This window comes from Rissa tridactyla, chromosome 4 (assembly GCF_028500815.1).
Source record: "Rissa tridactyla isolate bRisTri1 chromosome 4, bRisTri1.patW.cur.20221130, whole genome shotgun sequence".
NCBI lineage: Eukaryota > Metazoa > Chordata > Aves > Charadriiformes > Laridae > Rissa > Rissa tridactyla.
In genome coordinates this window covers 75486182-75507206 of record NC_071469.1, presented here as the reverse complement: position 1 = coordinate 75507206, position 21025 = coordinate 75486182, and the positions used below count along the sequence as shown (strand labels likewise).

Sequence of the window (21025 nt, the reverse complement as noted above, 5' to 3'; positions counted from 1 at the left end):
TCTGCAGTGGTGGAAATGCCTCCTGCTCCTAGAAAGGAATTTGGTTGTATGGTCTGACCACGCTTGCCTTTTTCTCTCAGATAACAGGCCACGTTGATCCTGAGTAGCCAGCGCATATAAACAATACAACTGCGGTATCACACAGCAAACATGGCTTCAGCGACCAGCGTTGCAGCATTTACGGGAGGTGTACATGACTGTAGTGAGCGCGGGCTGCCGGCCATGGCAGCTGGCAGGGACGTCCGGCACCTCCCTCAGCTTTTCCCGCCTCAGGTGACACACTGCGAGACGGAGGGCGACCGAGGGCGGGCTCGCGCGCCCTCACCTGCCCTGAGGGGGCCTGCCCCGAGGCGGGGCTTCGCGCGGTGGGCCGGGCCGGGCCGGGCCGGGCCGGGCCGGGGGTGCCGCGGCCCTCCCCCGCGGCGGCTCATGCGCAATCGCCCGGGGCGGCGGTGCGCGGCGGCGGGAGCATGGCGCAGCGGGTGCTGCCGCTGCCCAGGCAGCAGTCCTTCTGCCCGCCCACCGTCCCCAACCCCTTCGTCCACCCGGGGCGTCTCAGCGCCGGGGACAAGCTGCGGGTAAGGATAGCGGCGCGGGCCTGAGGGGGCGGCGGGGCGCGCCCAGCCCTACCCGGGGGGCCGGGGCCGCCCGGTGTTGGGATGCGCAGCGGTGCGGACAGGAGCGCAGCCGGCGGCGCGGCGGGGCTGTCACACCCCCCCCACCCTCGCGGGCCGGGCATGGTTTTGTGTCAGCTTGTCTAAAACAGCGGTGTGAAGGTTAATGGCCGTTTTAAAAAGACTCGCTTCCGCTGGGAGAGGCGAATTTGTGAATAAATAGTGTTTAAAACTGCCGCTGGCGCCGCCTGACAGGAGCGGGGCGCTGCCGGGGCCGACGCGGATTCGCGGTTACACCCTGAGCCGAGCAGGGAGGGACAAACCGGCACTCAAACATCTACAGCTCCCATCTTTTGGAGGAAAAAGCATCTAGTAAGAGAAGTTCCTTCCCTAGCACGGCATAGCGTGCTTCCTCATCTGCTCTAGGGATAGCAGAAAATGAACAGGTTGTGTAAAAGGTCAAAGCAAAGATGCAAAGGGTGTTCAGTGTAAAAAAAAAGTCCCTTTTTTTAAATGAACTTCTTCAAGCCATCACTCCTCAGGGGTCACAAACTGCATGGTTGCTCTGCACACGCATACAGGCCTATCAACTTCAACGTTAAACTTCTAACAAGATTTGCAACGAGCTTTTGAGAAGATTTTCATAAATAACACGTTACTCCGAGAGAAAACAGGAGTCCTGTTTGACTCCAGTTTGCATCCTGTTTGAATCACATGGATGAAGTACTCTCCATCTATCCATCCTGTCAGGTGCCTCAGCTCTAGAGTGAAGATGATGGTAACTTCTCTCTGGTATGATAAGCTAAAAAAGAAAATAACTTTTTACAGTAATCCTGTTTCAGATGCTTAACTCACTTCAGGCTGGTTTAAGGCTGGGTTGGGGCTGCAGGGGGAGTTAATCTCTTGGTTCCGTATTGCAGCGTGACAGCCCAGTTCCACTGGGTTACTGACTGGTGTCACTGAGTGACTTGAATTAGGCTTCTGAGCCGAACGCTGCCCCCATACAGCTTGTGTACAAGTGCACACCAGACTTGGAGGGTACTTTTACAATTAAGAAAGTAGGCGGTATTTCTGTGCTTTGATTTTTAAAAACATCCTCTTTAAAAATTGAGCTGATGAACCAAATCTGAACTGACATCTCATTGAGGACAATGAGCACATCACTGCGTAGGTGAACTTACTGTATTTTCTGCTGATTGTTATAAATATCTGAGGCTGATGTGCAACTAAATATTTTATGTTTCATATAGCTCTTCCTCAAGTTATAAACAGCGTTTGCCTGGAAGGTAGTTGGGTGGAGGAAATGTGAGATACCTGGAAAACAATTTCAAATCCTTTTATCCCCTGTGTTGTACTAGCAGCCCGAAACACATTTCAAGTGCATCTGAATCAGTAGCTGTAGGCATGAACCCCAAGGAAAAGATTCCAGTTTCTTAATGAGGTTCCAGACATGGACAGCTTTCTGTGCTGTCTGCTTTCGGTAGAGGATGCACAGACTACTTTCAAAAGCTGGAATTTCAAGCTACAATTACCATTTTATCAATAACAAATATATCCTACTTTTTTGCTTCATGAGGAGGAGATGAAAAACATGGTATGTCTTAAAACAAAAGATGCTCCATACATAACTCCACAACATGCCTGGAAGGAAAAGCACCCGGCTGGGTTAGGGCCTGCTGCTGTAGTGAGCTTCGAAGCAAAACTGCAGTAGTCACAGAATTTTAAAGCAGAAAGCCACAGGAGAGACAATCTTTCTGTATCATGTGTTGCTCCCTTCTGTTCTTTTTCCGCTACAGTTGTGGAACCTAGGATACTTCCTACTGTCTGCTTTATCCTGTAAACGTCTGCTCCTCTCTTGCCCAGCCCTTCCTATTGGACCAGCTGGGAATCAGAGCCTTAACCAGAGGGTGTTACTATAAACTTCAAAAAAGGGAAATGTCTCTTCTCCCATTTAAATCAAGTGTAGTGTATCTCCATTCTTGCATGTTAAAGATTGTTTTGCTATATTCCCCCTATTCTATACTATTCCTTTAGCATACACCGATAAAAATAGATATAAATTCAAAACTGGGAGGCCAAAGCTGGATTTTCTTATGTTGGTGAACACCTTGAATGTAAAGGCTGCTGTGCCGTGATGAATAGAGCTTTGAAGTGAGACGGGCTAGCTGTTTGCATTTCATTCAGCTTCAAATATGAAAACAGGCTGCAGCCAGACTGAAAAATAGAGTAGATTTTACAAATTTTTTGCCAATCCTTGTATTGGTAGTAGTTTACCAGCCAATGAGATTTTTTTGTCTTTCTTTAGAATGTACAAAACAAAGCTCACTTGTGCTGTGGTAAACATCTGCATGTGCCAAACAAGTTTAAAACAGTTGTTCAAATGTTTCTGGTTTCCATCTTCTGACTGAAGCTGGCTGCAATTCATTGTTGGGATTTTTTTCATTTTTTAGTTTTAGTTCTGTTCATCCTGATTGCTCACTTGCCCTCTCAACTTCTGAACTGCACTGCAAAGCACAAATACTGGTTAAGTCATGACTAGATTTTCCTTTATTCAGGAGAGATGCTCGCTGGATTTATGTAATGGTGAACTACTTAATGGCATAGCCAGAATGCTAAAAGCAAGATTATTTTTAACCCTGTGCATGGAACTAAACTGCTAGTCTGCCTGGTGGAGAGCTGTAGCGTACTTTGGACGCTGATGGAATACCCTGTCTTGCTAGGTGGGTACTGCTTTGGGAGACAGTCCATCTGCGCACAGTTTCAGATGTCAGGGGAGTTCAGTTGGAGTTGGGCTTCCTTCTGGTCACCAGCCTGCTCTTCTGCTTTCTAGATAACTTGTCAGCAGCTGAAGTTGAACAAAATTTTAAACTGGATTCTGTGGCTTTCTGATAGACCTGTTTTTCCCCTTCCCTGGCTCCTGACATCAGTGACAGTGTAATCCCACATATTGCTTAAGGGTCAGTCACCGGTCAGAGTGTGACCGGGGCTGCAAGGATTACTGCAGGTGTCTGCCACAACTGCAGTGACAGGCAGTGCAGTTGGTGCAGATACCATAAATAGAAAGTACACGGGTGATTCCAAAAGTGGGGAAAGGTTTTTTGGATGACTCAGAATAATTCTATCTTTGTGATACCTGCATTTTCTTCTGTATACTTTTCTCCTATACTTTCTCTTTTCTAGCATACCTTGACCTTTCTCTTTTCTGTCCTTCTCTTACCCTAGTCTGCAGCTGATGGAGCAGAAATCAACTCTGCCTCATTACACAGTGACCTAGAAAGCCAATAGCTTGCATCAGCAGATCAGTACCACCTGCGTATCTGCCTAAAATAGATTAATGAATTTATTAAAGTTTTTAGGAAGGGATTGTTTTGCTTTTTCTATTGCATCCTTTATTTTTCATTGTAGGTCAGTGCATAAATATTCTTTTTTCATAGAGAAAAAAGTTATTTTAAGTCAAAACATGCTGATTTATGCTTATGCTGCCCATTCTGCATAACTGAATGCAGCTGAAACGTTGAATTGGGACTACAGATCATCATACAAGAGAATGCCTATGGAGGAAAAAAAGACACATCTGATTTTGGGAGACAAGTGAGGAGTCTTGGCTGATTTAACTTGCTACCTGACACTTTCAGATTCACCACAACTCCCATAAAGAGAGTGGGAGCAATAGATCTCCAGGGCCAAATCTCTCATACCCAGCTACTGAATCCATTTCTGTGATCCAGAGCAGTCCTTTTCCTCTTGTCCATGAAGTTATGGTTAAAATTCCTGTGCTAGTTATATACAGCTTTTATATAAAAAACCACTGTATGCTTCAAGAAGGAAACGGTCATACCTAAATGTTCAGATCTGTCCTGGAGACATGTTACGTGGCAGTGCTTATAGAACATAAGCAGCACCACCACGTACCTGCTTCTCAGCCTTATCCTAATTTACACTGTGTATCCACTATCAGGTTTGGCCTGTTGTCACTATGCCTTTTGTAACAGAGACCTGAGTCCTGAAGGCCCAAAATTCCTGTTAATCCTCTTCAGTATCAGAGGGTTTAGAGCCAGATGCCAGAGCCTCTCCTGAATATTAATGAGGACATTATGTGAAGGTGGAAGGAACTTGGGGAGGGAAAGGACCATGTTGATGAGAGGCCAATTAGAAGCAACCTACTATATTAAAGAATCGTATAAATAATACTCAAAGATGCTTATATTCCAAATGCACTACAAACATTTGCTCCTTTTTGAAGAAAAGAGATAAAATCCATTGTGTTGCTTAATAATCATAGCTCAAGTATGTAAGTTGCAAACTGTTTTGTAGAACTCCCTTATTGTTAAAAGCCCTGCTTTTCCTGTACAGTAAGTAGTCATTGCTGAAGAGCTGACTAGAAAGGTTGATTTTGAGAGAAACACTGTTGTTGAGCTGTCGATTTTCCTAAAAAAATTAGTAAGGTATAAAAAATAGTAAGCTCATAAGCATAACTCTCCTTCAGCAACTTCTACCGTACTTCTGAACTGGTGGAGTTGTCAGTCTGTGACCACTGATGTATTCTCATGTAAGTTTTAAGGGACTTTTCGAAACATAGCCCAAATTAGAAAAAAAAAAATCACTATTACAATTCTGCATGTTGTTTTGTGCATATGTACACACACAGAGCTGATCCTCATCAGCGAGTGGCAGCTGAGCTGGATTAGGTGCCAGAAGAAGCTGAACCAGTTACTAGCTTACCAGGAATGCCAGGCTATGGCTTCTGCAAGCTGACACAGCTCACCTGCCTCCCAGCTCTGGGCTTGCTCAGTCTGCATAGTGCTGTGTTGCGCCATAAAGGCCAACCTTCAGGATATAGTTTCTAACCTAATTTGCTGGGGTAAAACAATTAATTTCTTCCGGCTCTGCCCAGTACCACAGCTGTCTGTTAACAACCTTGTGCCAATACACCTGCTTCCTGGAGCTGTGCACGAAAAAATGCAAGTTAAAAATTCCTTAGGAGAGGCTGCAGATGATATTTGAGGATTATTGGCAACCAGGGCGTGTTAGTGTTTCTCCTTCACCTCACTCTGTTTACAAATGCATATGAAGAACCAAAGCAGCAGCAAACCGCAGCCTTGGCTTGGATCTGTTTTGTACCAGTTTTGCTACCTAGCTTGGCTGGCTGTGACTGTAGCAGAACTCTCTCAATAGTTTCTTTTGCTTCAAGTTAAAGCAAGCTAATAACAGCTTCCTGATAGCAGGGAGGAAAGGGAACTAAGCTTTCTCAATTTATTCTGAAAAATTCAAGCACAGACGTTCGTATCCAAGATGCTTCAAACAGGAGGCAAGAAATTAATCTTCATAATCAGAAGGGTTCTGCTCTATGTTTACTGCAGGCAGTGAGCAAACCACTTACAAAGGCAATGAGCCAAGAGCTGCTACAGCAGCTTCAACAGTGCTGTGAAGTCTGAACCTTTGCCTTAAACCATACGTTCGGTTTTACTGAAAACTCCATTTTGCTTAAGTCCCAACTAGGGGAAAGGAAGCCGTGTTGTGTTTGCCCCACTCCAAGCAGTAAAGATCACTTGCAGCAATAGTGTGACTCAACACAAGATTTGTCATTTTGAAAGGGCAAGAGTACATTTCAGTCATCTTAACAATCTCATTTGGCTTCTAGACAGGCAGCTAGTGACAGAAGGCTCTGTCGTGGAGATACGTATCAGCTGGGTGGACTCGTGAACTGGTCCTATGATGCAGACCAAGTCTAAGTATAAACTAAAGTCAGCAAACTCTGTTTACCATCTCTGTCTAACAACATCCAAGCCAAAAACTCAAATACTTATTCCAGTTCTAGCTGAAATGGGAATCCAAAAGTGAAAATGTAATGCTGTGAATGACTGCCTTCCCTTTTTGAACACTGTAATGCTTTCCTTACTAAATCATGTAGCAGTAATATCAGTATTTTAAAGTCCATGTAAGGTTACTACACAGATAGCAGTGTCATTCCTGTTGATACCATTTCTTAAGATTTCTTCCCTCTTTTTTTCCAGACTGTTCTTCAGGGAATTATTTTGCTACCCCTCCGTGCCATATGCATTGCATTCCTTTTACTGATAGCATGGCTATTTGCATCAATTGCAACTTTCCGTCACCCTGGCAAAGGATCTGTGCCACTTAAAGGATGGAGAAGGTAAAAAGTGACCAATATTTGTGAAAGCTCTGTGGTCTGATGTTTTGCTTTTTTTTTTAATAACACAAAACCAGGGTCTAAAGCTTTTTTTTTTTCCCCTCTCCCTCCTTTCCTCCTTTTGATTAAAGAGCAGTCCTCAGTCAAATCTTAGTTTTACCCATTTAGGTGAAGCAACTTTTTGGTGAGTGTGTTTTACAACAAATTACAACAATAGCTTTTTAAATAGGTAGATTTTCAATTGTCTTGAGGCTAAAACAAATCTGTATAAGACTCTTCATAGACTATTTGTAAGCCAGGACTTATTTTAGGAATAATACTGATAGGAATATTTGAGAAAAAAACTCATTAAGTATTTGGTAACATTACATAGGCCGACTTTCTGTGTAGCCTTCTTCATTCCTGCTATGCTATAATTTATGACAAAATTAGCTTTAACAGCTCCTCTCTTAGCTATGTTGCCCTTGAAGGAGTATTTTACAGCTGCCTCTGTGGGTTCTGGGTTTCAGTTGCTCAGCTTCTGACCTCAGAGTAATGCAGTTCCCTCCTAGTTGTGATGTACCACAGCTGCACGCAGGAGGGGGAGACAAGGGAAGTGAGTTCTAACAAGGCCAAGAGATTACAGGGAGTCCCATGAAGGGAACATGTCCCCTGTTGAGGGAACATGTTCCAGTAAGGGAACACTGTCATTTAATCTTACTTGTTGAAACTGATAGTAAAAGAACAGTATCAAAAGTTAAGTAAGTTCTTACAAAAAGGACACTGAATCTGCTAATTACCCACCCTCCCCTTGCAATAGTGTTATTCTACAATGCTATAAGATACGGCAAGAGAAATAGCATACCTGGGAGGAGGGTTTTGTAAGGTGCTGTATATTGCCTTATCTTTAAAATTATAATCTGGTTTCAACATGAAAAGGTGATGTTTCCTTCCCTACTCCTACTGCTTTCCCTTTAGCCCTACACTCTCCCAGTGAGTAGTGTTGCTACCCTGTGCCTGGCTCCAGTGCTGCTGAGACCTAGGAAATCTTTCATGGGCTTCTGTTTTGAAGTACAAAAGAAATACTAACTGTAAGATGGATGATATTTTTGTGTTTCTGTTTACAAGGAGGATGATCCAGACAACTCTCTCATGCCTAACTCGTACCTTGTTCTTCGTAATGGGTTTCCAAGTTAAAGTAAAAGGGAAAATAGCGAGTCTGCGAGAAGCCCCAATCTTTGTTGCAGCTCCTCATTCAAGCTTTTTTGATGCCATTATTTGTGCCCCAACTGGAATGCCATCAATAGTGTCTAGAGCAGAGAACCTGTCCACGCCGGTATTTGGCAGTAAGTATTTATGAAAAAATAAAATGTTAGAAGTCAGTAATTTGACATGAGGCTAAAAATCTGATCTCCGATAGTGATTTAGGGGCAGACTTCTTTAAATCTTTAAGTTCCAAACATACTGACAGATTATTTCCAGTGAAATCCCTGGGACAAGTTATCTTTCTGAATTAGTCAAAATGTCTAAAAGTATGCTGTTTCTTTTCAGATATGAAATAGAATATCACTTCAGATTTTCTTTATATGGAAAGCATGTTTTGTAACTGCTCAGGCTAGCAGCTTTCTCTTAAAAGTCTCCCAGTAGGAAGGTTGAGAAATCCATTCGACTGCTGTCTTTTAACAGGGTGGCCTACAAATGTAGAACACGGATTAGTGAAGGTTATTTCAAAACAGACCCAAGTTAACAGCAGTCTGGAAAATACCATATTTGTAAGTTTAAACTTGCAGGCACTGTTAGGGATTTTTTTTAATGAGAGTCAAACCAGGGAAGAATAAAGAAGAAGTTACTCAAAAAGGAAATGCAGAGAATGGAGAAAATCAGATGACTCATGCTTCTATTATTTTCTCCTCCTTTTGGCAAAAAAAAGAATTCCCATTTGCATTATTACTAGAATCAGCTGTAGACTTTCTGCTGGCTGTATGTCTCTTATCTCTATAGGACTCTTAAAAGAATAAGCCAACAGTAACCCAAAACTAAACTCGGCACACAACACAGAGAAATGCCTTTGTAGGAAATAAACTAACTGATAATAAATTGACCTTCTCTTAAAAGCACAGGAGTGGGACATAGAAGATAATTCTTCCCCAAGTTTCTCATCACATCTCAAAAGGTCCACACATTCTGATGTAGACTTCTGATGAAATGAGGGTGGGGTTTTTTTCTGTAATTTACACATAAGCTGTGTGGTTTTTGTAAGTGAAAAGGGACATCTTACTTGTTCTGGAGAGGCTCAAAGTATTTGTTGATTGCAGTCTGCATGAGTTAGGCCTGAGTGTGGCTCATGAGCAGAGACCCAATCAGGTTTTTTCCTTAGAACTGTGTTGGAATGCTCAGTGAAAGATAACAGCAATATTAGCAGAATGTGTTTGGGTGAATTTGGCACATTTATACCTACTGTAAAGCTCTCAGCTGGCAGTGTAGATACATCTTCTGTGTCTTACTTCCCGTTTTGTAGAACAAGGACAATAATACTACTCTTCTTATCTATTTAGTCTGAAAGCTGTTTGTGCAGAGTCTGTCTTCTAGTATGAGAATAACAAGATTTTTGCTACAAGGGAGCCTTAAACCCATGTATTTTCTAAGCACTAGCATAAGAAAAATAAACGTTTTTATCTCTTTCACAGCAATTTTAAGTTCCCTTCAGCCTGTGTCAGTTTCTCGTCAAGACCCTGATTCACGAAAAAATACCGTCACCGAGATAACTAAACGAGCATTATCAAGAGGCCAGTGGCCACAGGTAATAAATATTCTACTACTATTCTGTCATGTATTCATAGTCCATATTCACTGTGCATCACAATACCACAAGTGCCCAGCTGAATAGGATTCTGTTGATGTACAAAGTTGAAGTCAACAGTCAGGTAATATGACTGTTTTAGGAAAGGAAGACGAGAGGCTGGTGCCTAAAAAGTTTTGTCGTGACAAAATCCAGCCAGTACTAATTGCTGTTCCAAAATGCATATGGCTCCTGGCCTGCTCTTTTCCCTATTTAAGTCTTAACAAGCTGTCATCAGTGTAACAGATGACTTGAATTGGTATATGTGAATCAGTATTCTTAACCTAACTCACGTGTGAGAAGCTATTGCAGAGCTGTGCTCACAACAGTTTGTGGATGAGCAGTCGATGAGATGAGTAACCCGAGCTGTCCAAGCTCCAGCATGAACAGTACGTAAGCTTAAAACATCAATTTTGCATGTGAAGAATAGCTGAGGTGAAATTCAGTTCAGTCTTTAGGTTAATAATGCAGTAAAACCAAGACTTTTCAATTGGCCTGAATTGTGGTAAGATTTTAACATGGAAGCAATAGTTAATGATTGTGCACGCTGTTTCCCATGGTCATTCCTCAGCAGCAAGCTGCTGTTGCGCTTCTAGGCCTTGGGTGGCTTTCCATCTTGAAGAGCTAATGGAGCAGGGGTTGCTCTGGAGGAAGAAAAATGTTGAGGCAGCAACTCTGCTACTTTTATGACAGGCAGAGGGGCTGAGATGGAAACTGCATCCTCTGCAAGAAGAAAAACCTGGAACAGTTGTGAACCTACTAACATCTCATTTGGCAGTGCCTCTCTGCTTTCTTCCCTTGCATTGACTGTGCTCCGATGTTGCCTTCAGACTCCAGAAATATAGTATCACTGCCACGGTGCTGGACAATAAAGTCAATGATGTAAGACCTTTCTTCAGAAATACACTGTGGATTTGTGTATAAATTCACACTTTGTGTTTTGGATTAGTTCTTGTTTTCTTAAGGGTTAATTTACTTAAAATAAAAAAATTCAAAGAAGTGACTGGTTAAGTAGCTAAAGTCACAAGATCTATTTAGTCATAATTGGCCACCTCCTAAATGATTGAGAAGAGTTACTTTTTCCTTCACTTGTGTTCCAATGAATGGCTCTTGAGGAAAATTTAAAGAGGCTAGTGAAAATATAGACTTCATAGCAGGTATCCTTATGGCAGCTTGACCTGATTGCACTGCTCTGCTCTGTGAATAGTCTCTAGAAACAGACCACGTTCAAGCGTAACTGCTTCTCATCCTGAGGAAAGACCAACACTTGCCACTTTTTTTGAAATGTCATTATTTAGATGTTTCATGCATCATTTTTACTTAGCAAGCACCTCGCAAAAAGCTTTTTAGTTAATGTTTAGGCTGCCTTAATTTAACTCATAAATGCATTTTTCTAAGCTGCAGTAAATATTTTTAGAGCCTCCATTATTCTTTTCACTTTGTCAGTTATATGGAGGATTTTAAACATGCACATGTCTAAGCTAGGAAGGCTTTTTTTGTAATGCTATGATTACAAACTACACTGATGCTTGTGATTTGCTAAATTGTTATGGATGAAGTGATTCCAGCAAAGCTCTGGTATACCTAATCTCCGCTGAAAACACCATGGGGAGGAAAGGGGAATTGGCTTTACACCAATTCTGCACTTGGCATCAAAACTAGATGTCTATCATGGCATAAATAGTCTATGAGGCAAGTAATCTGGGAATCTCCAAGACTGAGTCAGCAGACTCGGAGTGTCACTGGGTGATCCCTAGTCCTATGCCCTGGCCACATATTCCTCCTACTCTTTTTTTTTATTTGAGAAACTTGACCATAAGATGATATCTGTCATATCCTGTTCAGAGTGCCTGGGCTGCATTCTCTCAGCACAACAGAAAAGTAGCTGGATTCCCCATACTCTCCACCTAAAACCAAAACACAACAGGCTGGGCAGCACATGGGCTTGTTAATAGCATGAGGTTCTGATTAGCGCTTCTCCCAGCCATGTACCAAAACAGAAGGGAAGGAGGGACTGATTACTTACTCTTTGGTCAGTCACTAGTATGTTTTCTGGGGCTTATGACATATGCTAAGCGGAAACATACCCATTTTTGTGTCCATAGTACCAGCAAATAATTTCTGATTACAGAATGCATAGTCAAAGGCTGAACGTAAATCAGTATGTGCAGCTGTCTCTATCGTACTTTGAAACAGCCTGTGTCTCTTGGATATGACCTAATTTATCTAGCCATGACTTGTTCATTCCCACTGAAGTGGGAGCACACCTTGAAGACTCTTTTGATCCAGACCAGTTCTTGTGCTGAGTTTTTTTTGGAATGCTGCTTATGATCCTCTAGCGATATGAGAAACATAAAGCTTCCTTGTATTCCACAGGGGGCTGGATTTGGTGTGTCATATTGCAGATCACTGTGCATCTAATCTAGTATCTTCCAGACACTAATTCAGAAACATTCTGGGTATTTGGTGTGTCTGAGTCATTCAGGTTCAGAGGGTACATAGTGGCGTATAACGCCTTCAGAGCTCTGCATCGCAGATGCACATACTCTTTCTGCCATTTCCAGCTGTCCCTCCAGCTGTGATCTTCTCATCGCAGCTGGCATCTCGACTCACGCTGATAGCATCTGTGCCTGTAAAGGCTCAAGGACCTTATGCACTTCATGTCAGCCCAGACTCTTGATGTTTGTACACCCAGCAGTTCAATAAGGAGCCGCCAGCAGAGGAACAATTCTCATATCATTACCAACACTCACCAGTTCAAGTGAAACACTTAAGCCCTTTTGTACCGTATTTCTGAACTGATAAAGGCCTTTCCCAAGAACTCCTCTGTTACAAAGCATTTGTTTCCAAATCAAGATGGATCACATCATTAACAGGCTAATGTTACTGTGAGCATCCTTCACTTATTTGTTCATTTCCTTTCGAAGCAATAATAATATTCTTGTGATGCAGCGTAACATGTCACTGAGCTTGCATGAAAAGTCAGCCTGTACGTAATTGATGCTGAAATATAATCTTTTTATGAAATGTGTGTGTATATATGTATTTCTTTCTCTTTAAATCCAAGATACTGATTTTCCCAGAAGGCACCTGCACAAACCGATCTTGCCTGATCACATTTAAACAAGGTGAGAGATTTTGTCTCGTCATTGTTGGTAAATAATATGTGAAATATTAATTTGGTAGGTCTGGTAAGGCCTATACTTCTGCAGATACATCATCCACAACAGCACTGTAGCGGATGTAGTAAAGTTTCAGTGGCACTAAACCCACTATTTTATACTAGTCAGTTTACTTTTCTGATTTTTGGTAATTTGCAGGACGTAGAATACCTATGATGTACACAGTTAGTTGGTTGAGTTTTTTTCTGGGTACAGTTTTCATCTACTTTATTTACCGAGAAACTTGACTGTGATTATTATGAGATGAACTACCAAAATACATGCTACTTATGAGGTTCTTTTAGCTCAACTTACAGTCATGCTGTCTTAGATTCCTGTAAATTTTGCCGTGCAAGGCTTAGCAACCAAATTATGAAATCTCTTTGCGTAGTGCGTAGCAAGGCAGGCCCATAGATATTTTTAACCATAAAGGTACTTGATAGCATCACTGATCATTAGATTGTTGTGCTGCACTTCAGTTAAAGCCATCTTGTGCTCCTTTCTTACTGTTGTACTGTGTCTCGGGTAGCAAAGTTACAAAACCAGTGCTACGTGCTCAGATCCATATCACTTAGGAAGATGATCAAAACAGAGAAGGCTTCAGGAAATGCTCAACAGCCTTGTGAGCATCTAATCCTTTGAAATGAGTGACAGTCAATGGAGAGGTAATACACAGAAAATGAGTTTGAACAGTTCAGGAATCTTAGGCAGCTTTCTCCTTGAAATGGAGACTAGCCCTTTTTTGTCCTGACATCTTGCTAGTTGTGCTGCTAATTTAAAAAAAAAAAAAAAAAACAAAATACCAACCCCCCGCTTCCCCCAAAAAACCCACAACACAAAGAATACTTCCCATTCTTCTTGCCTTTTTTAACAATGTCTCCTAGACACCATGTTTTACATGAATCACTTAAAACTCCCAACAGCTGTAATAAGCTTAGTCTTAACAATCAGTTCCAATTTTTGGTTGCAGGTGCCTTTGTTCCACAAGTCCCTGTGCAACCTGTGTTGCTCCGATACCCCAACAAGCTGGTAAGCAGAACATTGTTCTATCACTAACTAGGAATACGGAAGTCAAAATCCTGACTTACGTGGTACCTATGATAAATATTTTGCATTGTCACTGAAGAATCTATTGTCCTGAGCTTTAGCATTGGAGAGCTCCTCGAAGCAGCTGGGCTTCCCAAATGTAGCTGCTATTCTGATTGTGAAAATCTTACTGCTGGGCTTCTTAGCTATAGTTAAAGTAAGAGGGAGCACGGGAGAGTATTGCAGCGGAAGTTAGAAACTTCCTCCAAAGCCACAGAGCCTGTACTTTGAAGTCTAAAATGCACACAACTTCCCTACTAGTCATCATTTTTTCTTTAAGCTCAAAATACTCTTGCTGCAAAGGGGCTCACAAAGTTTCTGAACAAAAGCAAAGCTGAGCCATGCATTACCTCCAACACCCCCTCCTTCAGGCACCTCGGGGGCAGCTTTGCAGGTGGTTTTTTTCATGCAACTTTCCATTGTTTTGCTGAGTAAAAGCTTCTGCCAGGTATTGGGGTCCAGCCATATGGCTCTGCTTCTCTGACAGGTGTAATGCTGGGACATCAGTCTAGCAACTTGTTAACTTTTTTTTTTAATTATCTGGTCATCCATCAAATCCAGAAAATAACAAACTTTCCATTCCTAATTGTTGTTGTTATTTGCAAAGATTCCTTTGTAAAATCCTTTTACAGATCAATTTCAAAACTGACGTGAACCACTAAAGGGAATTGGTGTGGCATTTCACTGATAGGATTTAAGGATCTGCAGTATACATTGTAAAAATTATATGTAAGAAGTAATAAACATAGAATAAGGAAAAAAAAAGGCAAAGCAAAAAAAGCATGATAGTTTCCCAATGCATAAATGTCCTTAAAAACGAAACCAAATACTTATTGAGGGCCCCTTTCTCAAGGGATTGGTGAAATCCTCTGAAAAAGTCTTACTAGATTATTTTTTTCCTACTTCTGTTATTTGGATCAGAATGAATGATTTAAAATATCTAAGTAACTGTATAAATTTTATTCCCAATTGTTGATATTATCAACATTCTGCCATCCTTATTTCCAAATTTTTAAGGCAAAGAATCCTGGTTGCTGTGACAACTTTATTTATTTTCACTACAGGACTATAAAACCATCATCTGCTTTTACTAAACTTGTGCCTGTTTTATATTGTAACTTCTCTCTCTCTAACTTTCATGTGGTTTTGTCATACATTTCTGTATTTTATTTTTTTCCTTAGGATACTGTGACCTGGACGTGGCAGGGCTACTCATTGTAAGTTTATTAATCTTACTGAAAATTACATATAGAAGTTTTTTCCCCCATTGCTAAACAGTCTGCCAAACAGATTCAGCTAAGCCAAGACACATATTCTTCTAGATCTGTTTATATGAGAGGGAAATACTTGGGGATAATGCTGTCATGCAGTAGATTTCACATCTGAATGGCTAGAGAAAGGGTTTGCAAATGGGGAAGCATTGTTTCCAGCTCTGCCACCATTTTGTTTAATTTTCTCCTATGTTTTGCACATTACACTAGAGCAAAAGAAAGATTTAAAATTCTTTTTCTTTGGGAAACAATCATAGTCATTAAAATCCATAGATGTTTACAGTTTCCCACATGGTATACAAACAAGCAAAAAAAATGTTATTTTCATTCATTCCTCCATCTCATTTGAAGTCATATGAGAGTAAATGAAGAAGATGGGCAAAACAAGTGTTCATTTTTCCCATCTTTCCCCATCCAAACATCTAGGTTTCTTCTTTAGATTTTTATTTTTGCTTTAGTCAACAGAAGCAGTTGTTTTGAGATCCCAGTGAAGAGGCTATATATAGTAACTGACATTGAAATAATGAAAAATATTTCAATAAACCAGTTAGGCAATGGATCTGTGTTTATTTCTCAACACAGGTGGCCTTATAATATGCTAAAATATTTTATTACAGTATTAAAAAACCTTTACAGCTGCACTGAAAATATGTCTGGAAAATACTTTTCATCTTATAAACATTCATTAAAGTGTGGATTTGCAGAATCCCTATACCACATTTTCAATGGAATATGTAGTGTATCTAAGTACACTAAGTGCTGATTTACTAAGGGACTAAAATTTTTAAGGCAGCTAATTTTGAAACATGTCTGAACTAGTGGAGCACATCATAAGCACCTTTTAAGCGATCATTAGTTAATCCTAGCACCTGCACACTCAGGGAATGGACATTAGGAAAGCTGACCTAGATGAAAACGTCCATCTCAGTTTCCAAGAATATTTTGCTATTATTAATACCGCTGTTACAGTTACTAACATACTGTAATGAACATTGCAAGTGCAATGGCATGCGGCACGTTTCCCCTGTGAAAGATTTAGGCTGGAAGACTGAAAAAGAGCTACATCTTCAGTTATGAGAGCTGGTGTAGGAATAGGTGAAGAAAGAAGTGAAATGAGAGGTATTGCTGTGGAAGGGAGGAGGCTGCCCATTCACTAAAAATTGAGAACTGCTCTATGGTGAAGGCCCAAATTGACACCTGTGAGAAGATGAAAGGAGCAGCCTGGCAAAAGCATGGGAGGAGAAGGGATGGATGGGGTAGAATCTGGAGATTCTTAATAACTGGAACGGGAAGAACATCCGCCCCACAAACCTGCAGATCAGAAAATGCGTAACTGTCACACTCTTTGTAAAACTTCCTGGATCTCGCAGCCAGGATGGGACAGCACCAGTCTCCTTCTCAGAAACCTCCTGACACAGTTTCTGCTTTCTCTTACAACTTCTTTCTTACTTTTGTGCCTTACTGGGAGGAAAACCTAATGTTATGTGTTAGAAAATTAAGTGTTAATAGTGGATTCCTGCAGAAAGTAGAAAGGATCCCTTAGTTCTTCTCCTGCCTTTTCCTTTCCTCTTTTTTGCAAAACAAGAACAGAAGAAAGATTGCTTGAAAGTTTTCTATTATAATTTCCCTGATTTAAAGTAAAGAGAAAATGTGCATTTCTGCTTTAAAATCACAGTGAAAAGAACAAGTCAGAAGTGGAAGCGATCATGCTTATCATCTTTTGCAGTTTCTTCATCCCCCTACATGTTGATACTAAAATTTGTGACTTTTTCTAAAAGCACTGAAGGTCCCAAATATACCAATGCTTCATTAGCACACTTATGTAAACACTACTATAATTTGCAAATGGCTAGCAAATACTAAAATCCTTGCTTCAGTTCTGCAGAAGGTAGTTACTGGTCCCATTTTGCAGATGAACGAATAAGAGATAGAGTAAAGCTACTTCTCAGAATCAGAGCTCTTAAAGCTTTAAAGTCCAGTATGTATTCACCTCTTTAAAGATAAGGTAACATATATAAATTTTGCCAGCCAAAGAACTGGATAGTATTCTAATATGCATGACAACAGACAGCAAGCCGCCTGCCCGATGAGCAAGCAGCAGGTACATGCAGAAGCCTTGTAGAAAAAATGTCAAAAGCAACATTTCAGGGAACTTCACTGCAAGGTACTTAAAAACCTTGCCCAATATTGGCTGTGGTTTTGTCAATGCTACCGATGTGCAAATACTTTGTTTTTAAATAAGTAAAATGTATTTTTCTTCCTCTTTGCCTGCAGAAAAGAGCTGTGCGTAATGACACTGTGTCAGCTCTTCACAAGAGTAGAAGTTGAGGTAAGAATTAGAGATGGTTTTGTACTAAGATTCAGCAACCAAGGAATTTATACTTTGACATAAATGCATTATTCCTTTATTAGTCCCTGTTAGTGAACAATAAACAAATGTCTCAGAAACAATAACAGAATCACGGTGAGTAATATATTTAGATTTGTTGTCCGTATCTATGTGTCACTTAATCTGATGAATTCCTAAGAGAGAGCTATCAGAAATGCCTTTATTTTTAAAGCATTGTAAAATCATTGCTAACTATCACCACATGCATTTTACAGATGTTAAAACTAAGAATTATAGATAATACATTCTGTTAAAGATAACAACTTCTCCCTTTTCTCGTTTCCCTGCTCCCTTCAAAGTATCCTTGTCTTCCTACCATCTTCCCAGACTGAACTCTAAAAGGTTTCTGCAACTATGAGCTTCTTTAAGGACTCCAGTACTTGTACTGAGCCTTGTATAATCAACTGGTTCCCTTGATCATTAAATCAGCTGCACAGCACAGACAGGTGAATGACAACTGAAACAACACACACACTCCATAGTACCACTACTTTAACTGCTCCCTGTCAGAGAGTCAACATTCAAAACACCGTAGTGAGGAGCCAGGTAACTGAGGTGTGATCAGTTTGCTTAAGTGTTGTATTTCACATTCCTTACCCAACCACAAAGTATTGTCATGCGGACCACGTTATGTTTAGGGACCTGAGAAATGGGAGAATTTCTGATAGGTTTTGCTGTTCATTTGCAAAACACAGAATTCAGCAAAGTTGTGCAAAGCTTTATGAATACAAGCAGTGTTGCTACTACTAACAATCAGCAATATTGTCTTTGTTGGGAAACAATTAATTCTAAAGGAACACTTTGTTACTGTTTAGTACATACAGTAGACACATATTTGTAGAAGGTGTACTAAAGAGCCAATTCTCCTAATAATTTTATACAGAAGGACATATCTATGCCACTTGTATATGTGGGAGCAAGAAATAGTTAACATAGCCCTTCCAGTAGAAGGTTTATTTTCCCCTGCTTCTGAACAGAACTCAAACTTGCCTGTTAGAAAATAAATCTCAAGTTCCAAAAGATGAAACTGGAACATGAAAAAATATGCAGCTTTCACAGTAGCATGTCCCCAAAGTGGAACTAATTTCTTAGCATCAATGGAAAAGTCCTTGCATTTCTAAAAAGAGAAGGGACAGATTTGCCTGGGGAAGGAGGGAATCAGCCTACTCTTTGTAGGAGTTTGCACTTGTGGTGCTGTCCTGTACTGTGAGCAGGTGGCCTCTCCACTCTTGCTCTGCACGAACAGTGCCCTACTCCTGTAGTCAAAGGAACACACACATGCATGTCTAGTCATATTCTAACAAACTGTGGATATTGAAGATTAAACAGTGAACCTGGCAGTGAGTTTTAGGGCTGGAAAAGATAAAGCAGATCAGAGAAGTATTTTTGCTACTGAAAGAGCTGTGAAGAATTTTTCTTGCAGGGCTACAATTTGACAAGGAAGGTATACTTACTAGTCTTCACCAGATAAGCATCTGGGTGTGTTTGCGATTATGTGTGCCACCTCAGGAGGCCAAGAAACCAAATTCTTCATCCCCAGCTGTGGTTTCTGGCAAACTGGTTCTATGAATAATTGTAGGTGGGTTTTTTTGAAGGGGATGGAGGTGTTGTTTAACCTACCAGAAATTTAGGTTGCTGCCTGAGCAAGACCTCAGCCTCAAATGATGTAATGACCACTTTCAAGACCACGACGCATGTTTGCATAGATAAACTTCTGAGTTATGACTTCATCTCACCCAGTGATGACACAGTTCTCTGTGTCTGTACAGTGTGCCTGTGCTTCCTCAATGTAAGAGTTACCTGACTTCTGAAGGGGAGCTGTAATAAGCAGGGACATACGTCAGACTTGAATAGAGCTGGCACCTGCTTATTGAAGGAATGAAATCTCAAACCTTTGTGTGAACAGCTGGACCCCTGCTGCCTTACAGGGGATACAACTTTTAGCTATAAACAGAAAATCGTTATGGCTATTTTGACAGATAACCAGTTCCATAAACTTAGTGTTTTTAATCATAAAGAGGCAGCATTCTTTAAAAACAAACATAAAAAGGCTGTTCGGGATGGACTGCATTTATATGGGACGGTTACCGCTGTATTAGTGCATCACCAGCAACTGCAATATAACTGTATAACTGAAGAAACATATTGACACATAATTAGCAACTGTGTCTTCCAGTGAACTATGAGAAACACCTTATACTTATTCTAGAATTGCTGTATTCTAGGATTTAGAGGTAAGATTGCAGGGTGGGAGTAGCAGAACCGAGATAAATGATAACCATAAGTGAGAAAAGGCGTGGTACGCAGAGCTGCAAGTGAGCACTGTAGACTGAAGTAGAAAGAACAAAACACTCCTCCACACGCACCACTTTGCAAACAAACAGACGCTGATTCATGCCACGATAGATAATAATTCATCTATAGCACATTTTTAGTGAAATGCTACTTCAGCTTCTTACATATTAACACTGAATAAGTCCTCAACAGTAAAAGCGTTGCCATTTAGATTTCTAGGGTGTTTTCTAGCTTTGGGAGGAGAGGGGGTTGTTTTGTTGGGGTTTTTTACTCTCTGCTTGGAGTTTCAAAATTTTAAAGTATTTCTATCCAGTTAGTGCTATATTTGCAATTCAGAACTAAGATTCCGTAATGTTTTTATCAGGGAGGAAAAACTTACAGGAAACTTATCAGTCACATGCTGACAGATACAATTAACAGGTATAAGGTGGGGCTGCAGTATGTGTTTAAAAACATTACAAATTTTTCATACACTATTCCAGTATATAACATCACTTATAAAGCATCTTTGAAAAGGAGTGTACAGTATTTCAGACTCACATTCTTACCAATGTAGCATTTAATTTTCTAACTAAGTATGCATTTATTATACTTTCCTTCTCTGGGGGGTTGATTTTTCATATTAAAGCAGCTTCTACCAATCCTTAAGAGGCAGGTTTGGACTAAACTTATTTGTTTGGCTAGGGCAGAAGAGCCCGAGTGGTTTCTAAGGCGGGTGAGACCTCTAGTGTCTAGTTCCTTCATTGCATGGCTGATTTTTTTCCTCCTGTGTTTCCCCTATTGCAAACAATAATAAGAAATTGTCCATGTTGTTAATAAAGTGGTGACTGTTGAAATGATTGGATAACTCATCTCTTTCAGTTTCTGCCTGTTCATGTTCCTACTGAAGAAGAAAAGAACGATCCCATTCTTTTTGCCAACAGAGTCCGGCAAACAATGGCAACGTATGTAATCAGGCATGAAGAAAATCTTTGAGAACTTTTCTTTTATATCTAGCAATTCCATATAGGTCCTAGACATAAAATACAACTTAGTCAAGTCCCAGGTACCATACATAGGAATTGCTCTAGATTTACACTAAAAGGTGTCAAATTCCTGTACTAAAACACCCTGATGGTTTTTACATGGAGCATAAAGAAGGTTGTCTTACATTGGAAAATAGTATGTTCAGTTCATGGAAAGCCGGAAAAAATTGCTCCCGTATTTGCTTGGCAAGAAGTGGGTCGTTTGTCCTCCAAGG

At 40.7% G+C, this 21025-nt stretch overlaps 1 protein-coding gene across 1 annotated transcript in view; it reads left to right on the top strand.

Moving 5' to 3' along the window:
- The first annotated feature begins 398 nt into the window (after positions 1-398).
- Positions 399-21025, top strand: part of LPCAT2 (lysophosphatidylcholine acyltransferase 2) — a 32665-nt gene continuing 12038 nt past the window's right edge. Inside the window, exons 1-9 of the mRNA XM_054199593.1 lie at positions 399-578; positions 6629-6768; positions 7873-8090; positions 9432-9544; positions 12651-12711; positions 13715-13773; positions 15013-15047; positions 17376-17430; positions 20647-20729. Coding sequence (XP_054055568.1) covers positions 471-578; positions 6629-6768; positions 7873-8090; positions 9432-9544; positions 12651-12711; positions 13715-13773; positions 15013-15047; positions 17376-17430; positions 20647-20729 — 872 coding nt within the window. The 5' untranslated portion in view covers positions 399-470. The remainder of the gene's footprint in view (positions 579-6628; positions 6769-7872; positions 8091-9431; positions 9545-12650; positions 12712-13714; positions 13774-15012; positions 15048-17375; positions 17431-20646; positions 20730-21025) is intronic.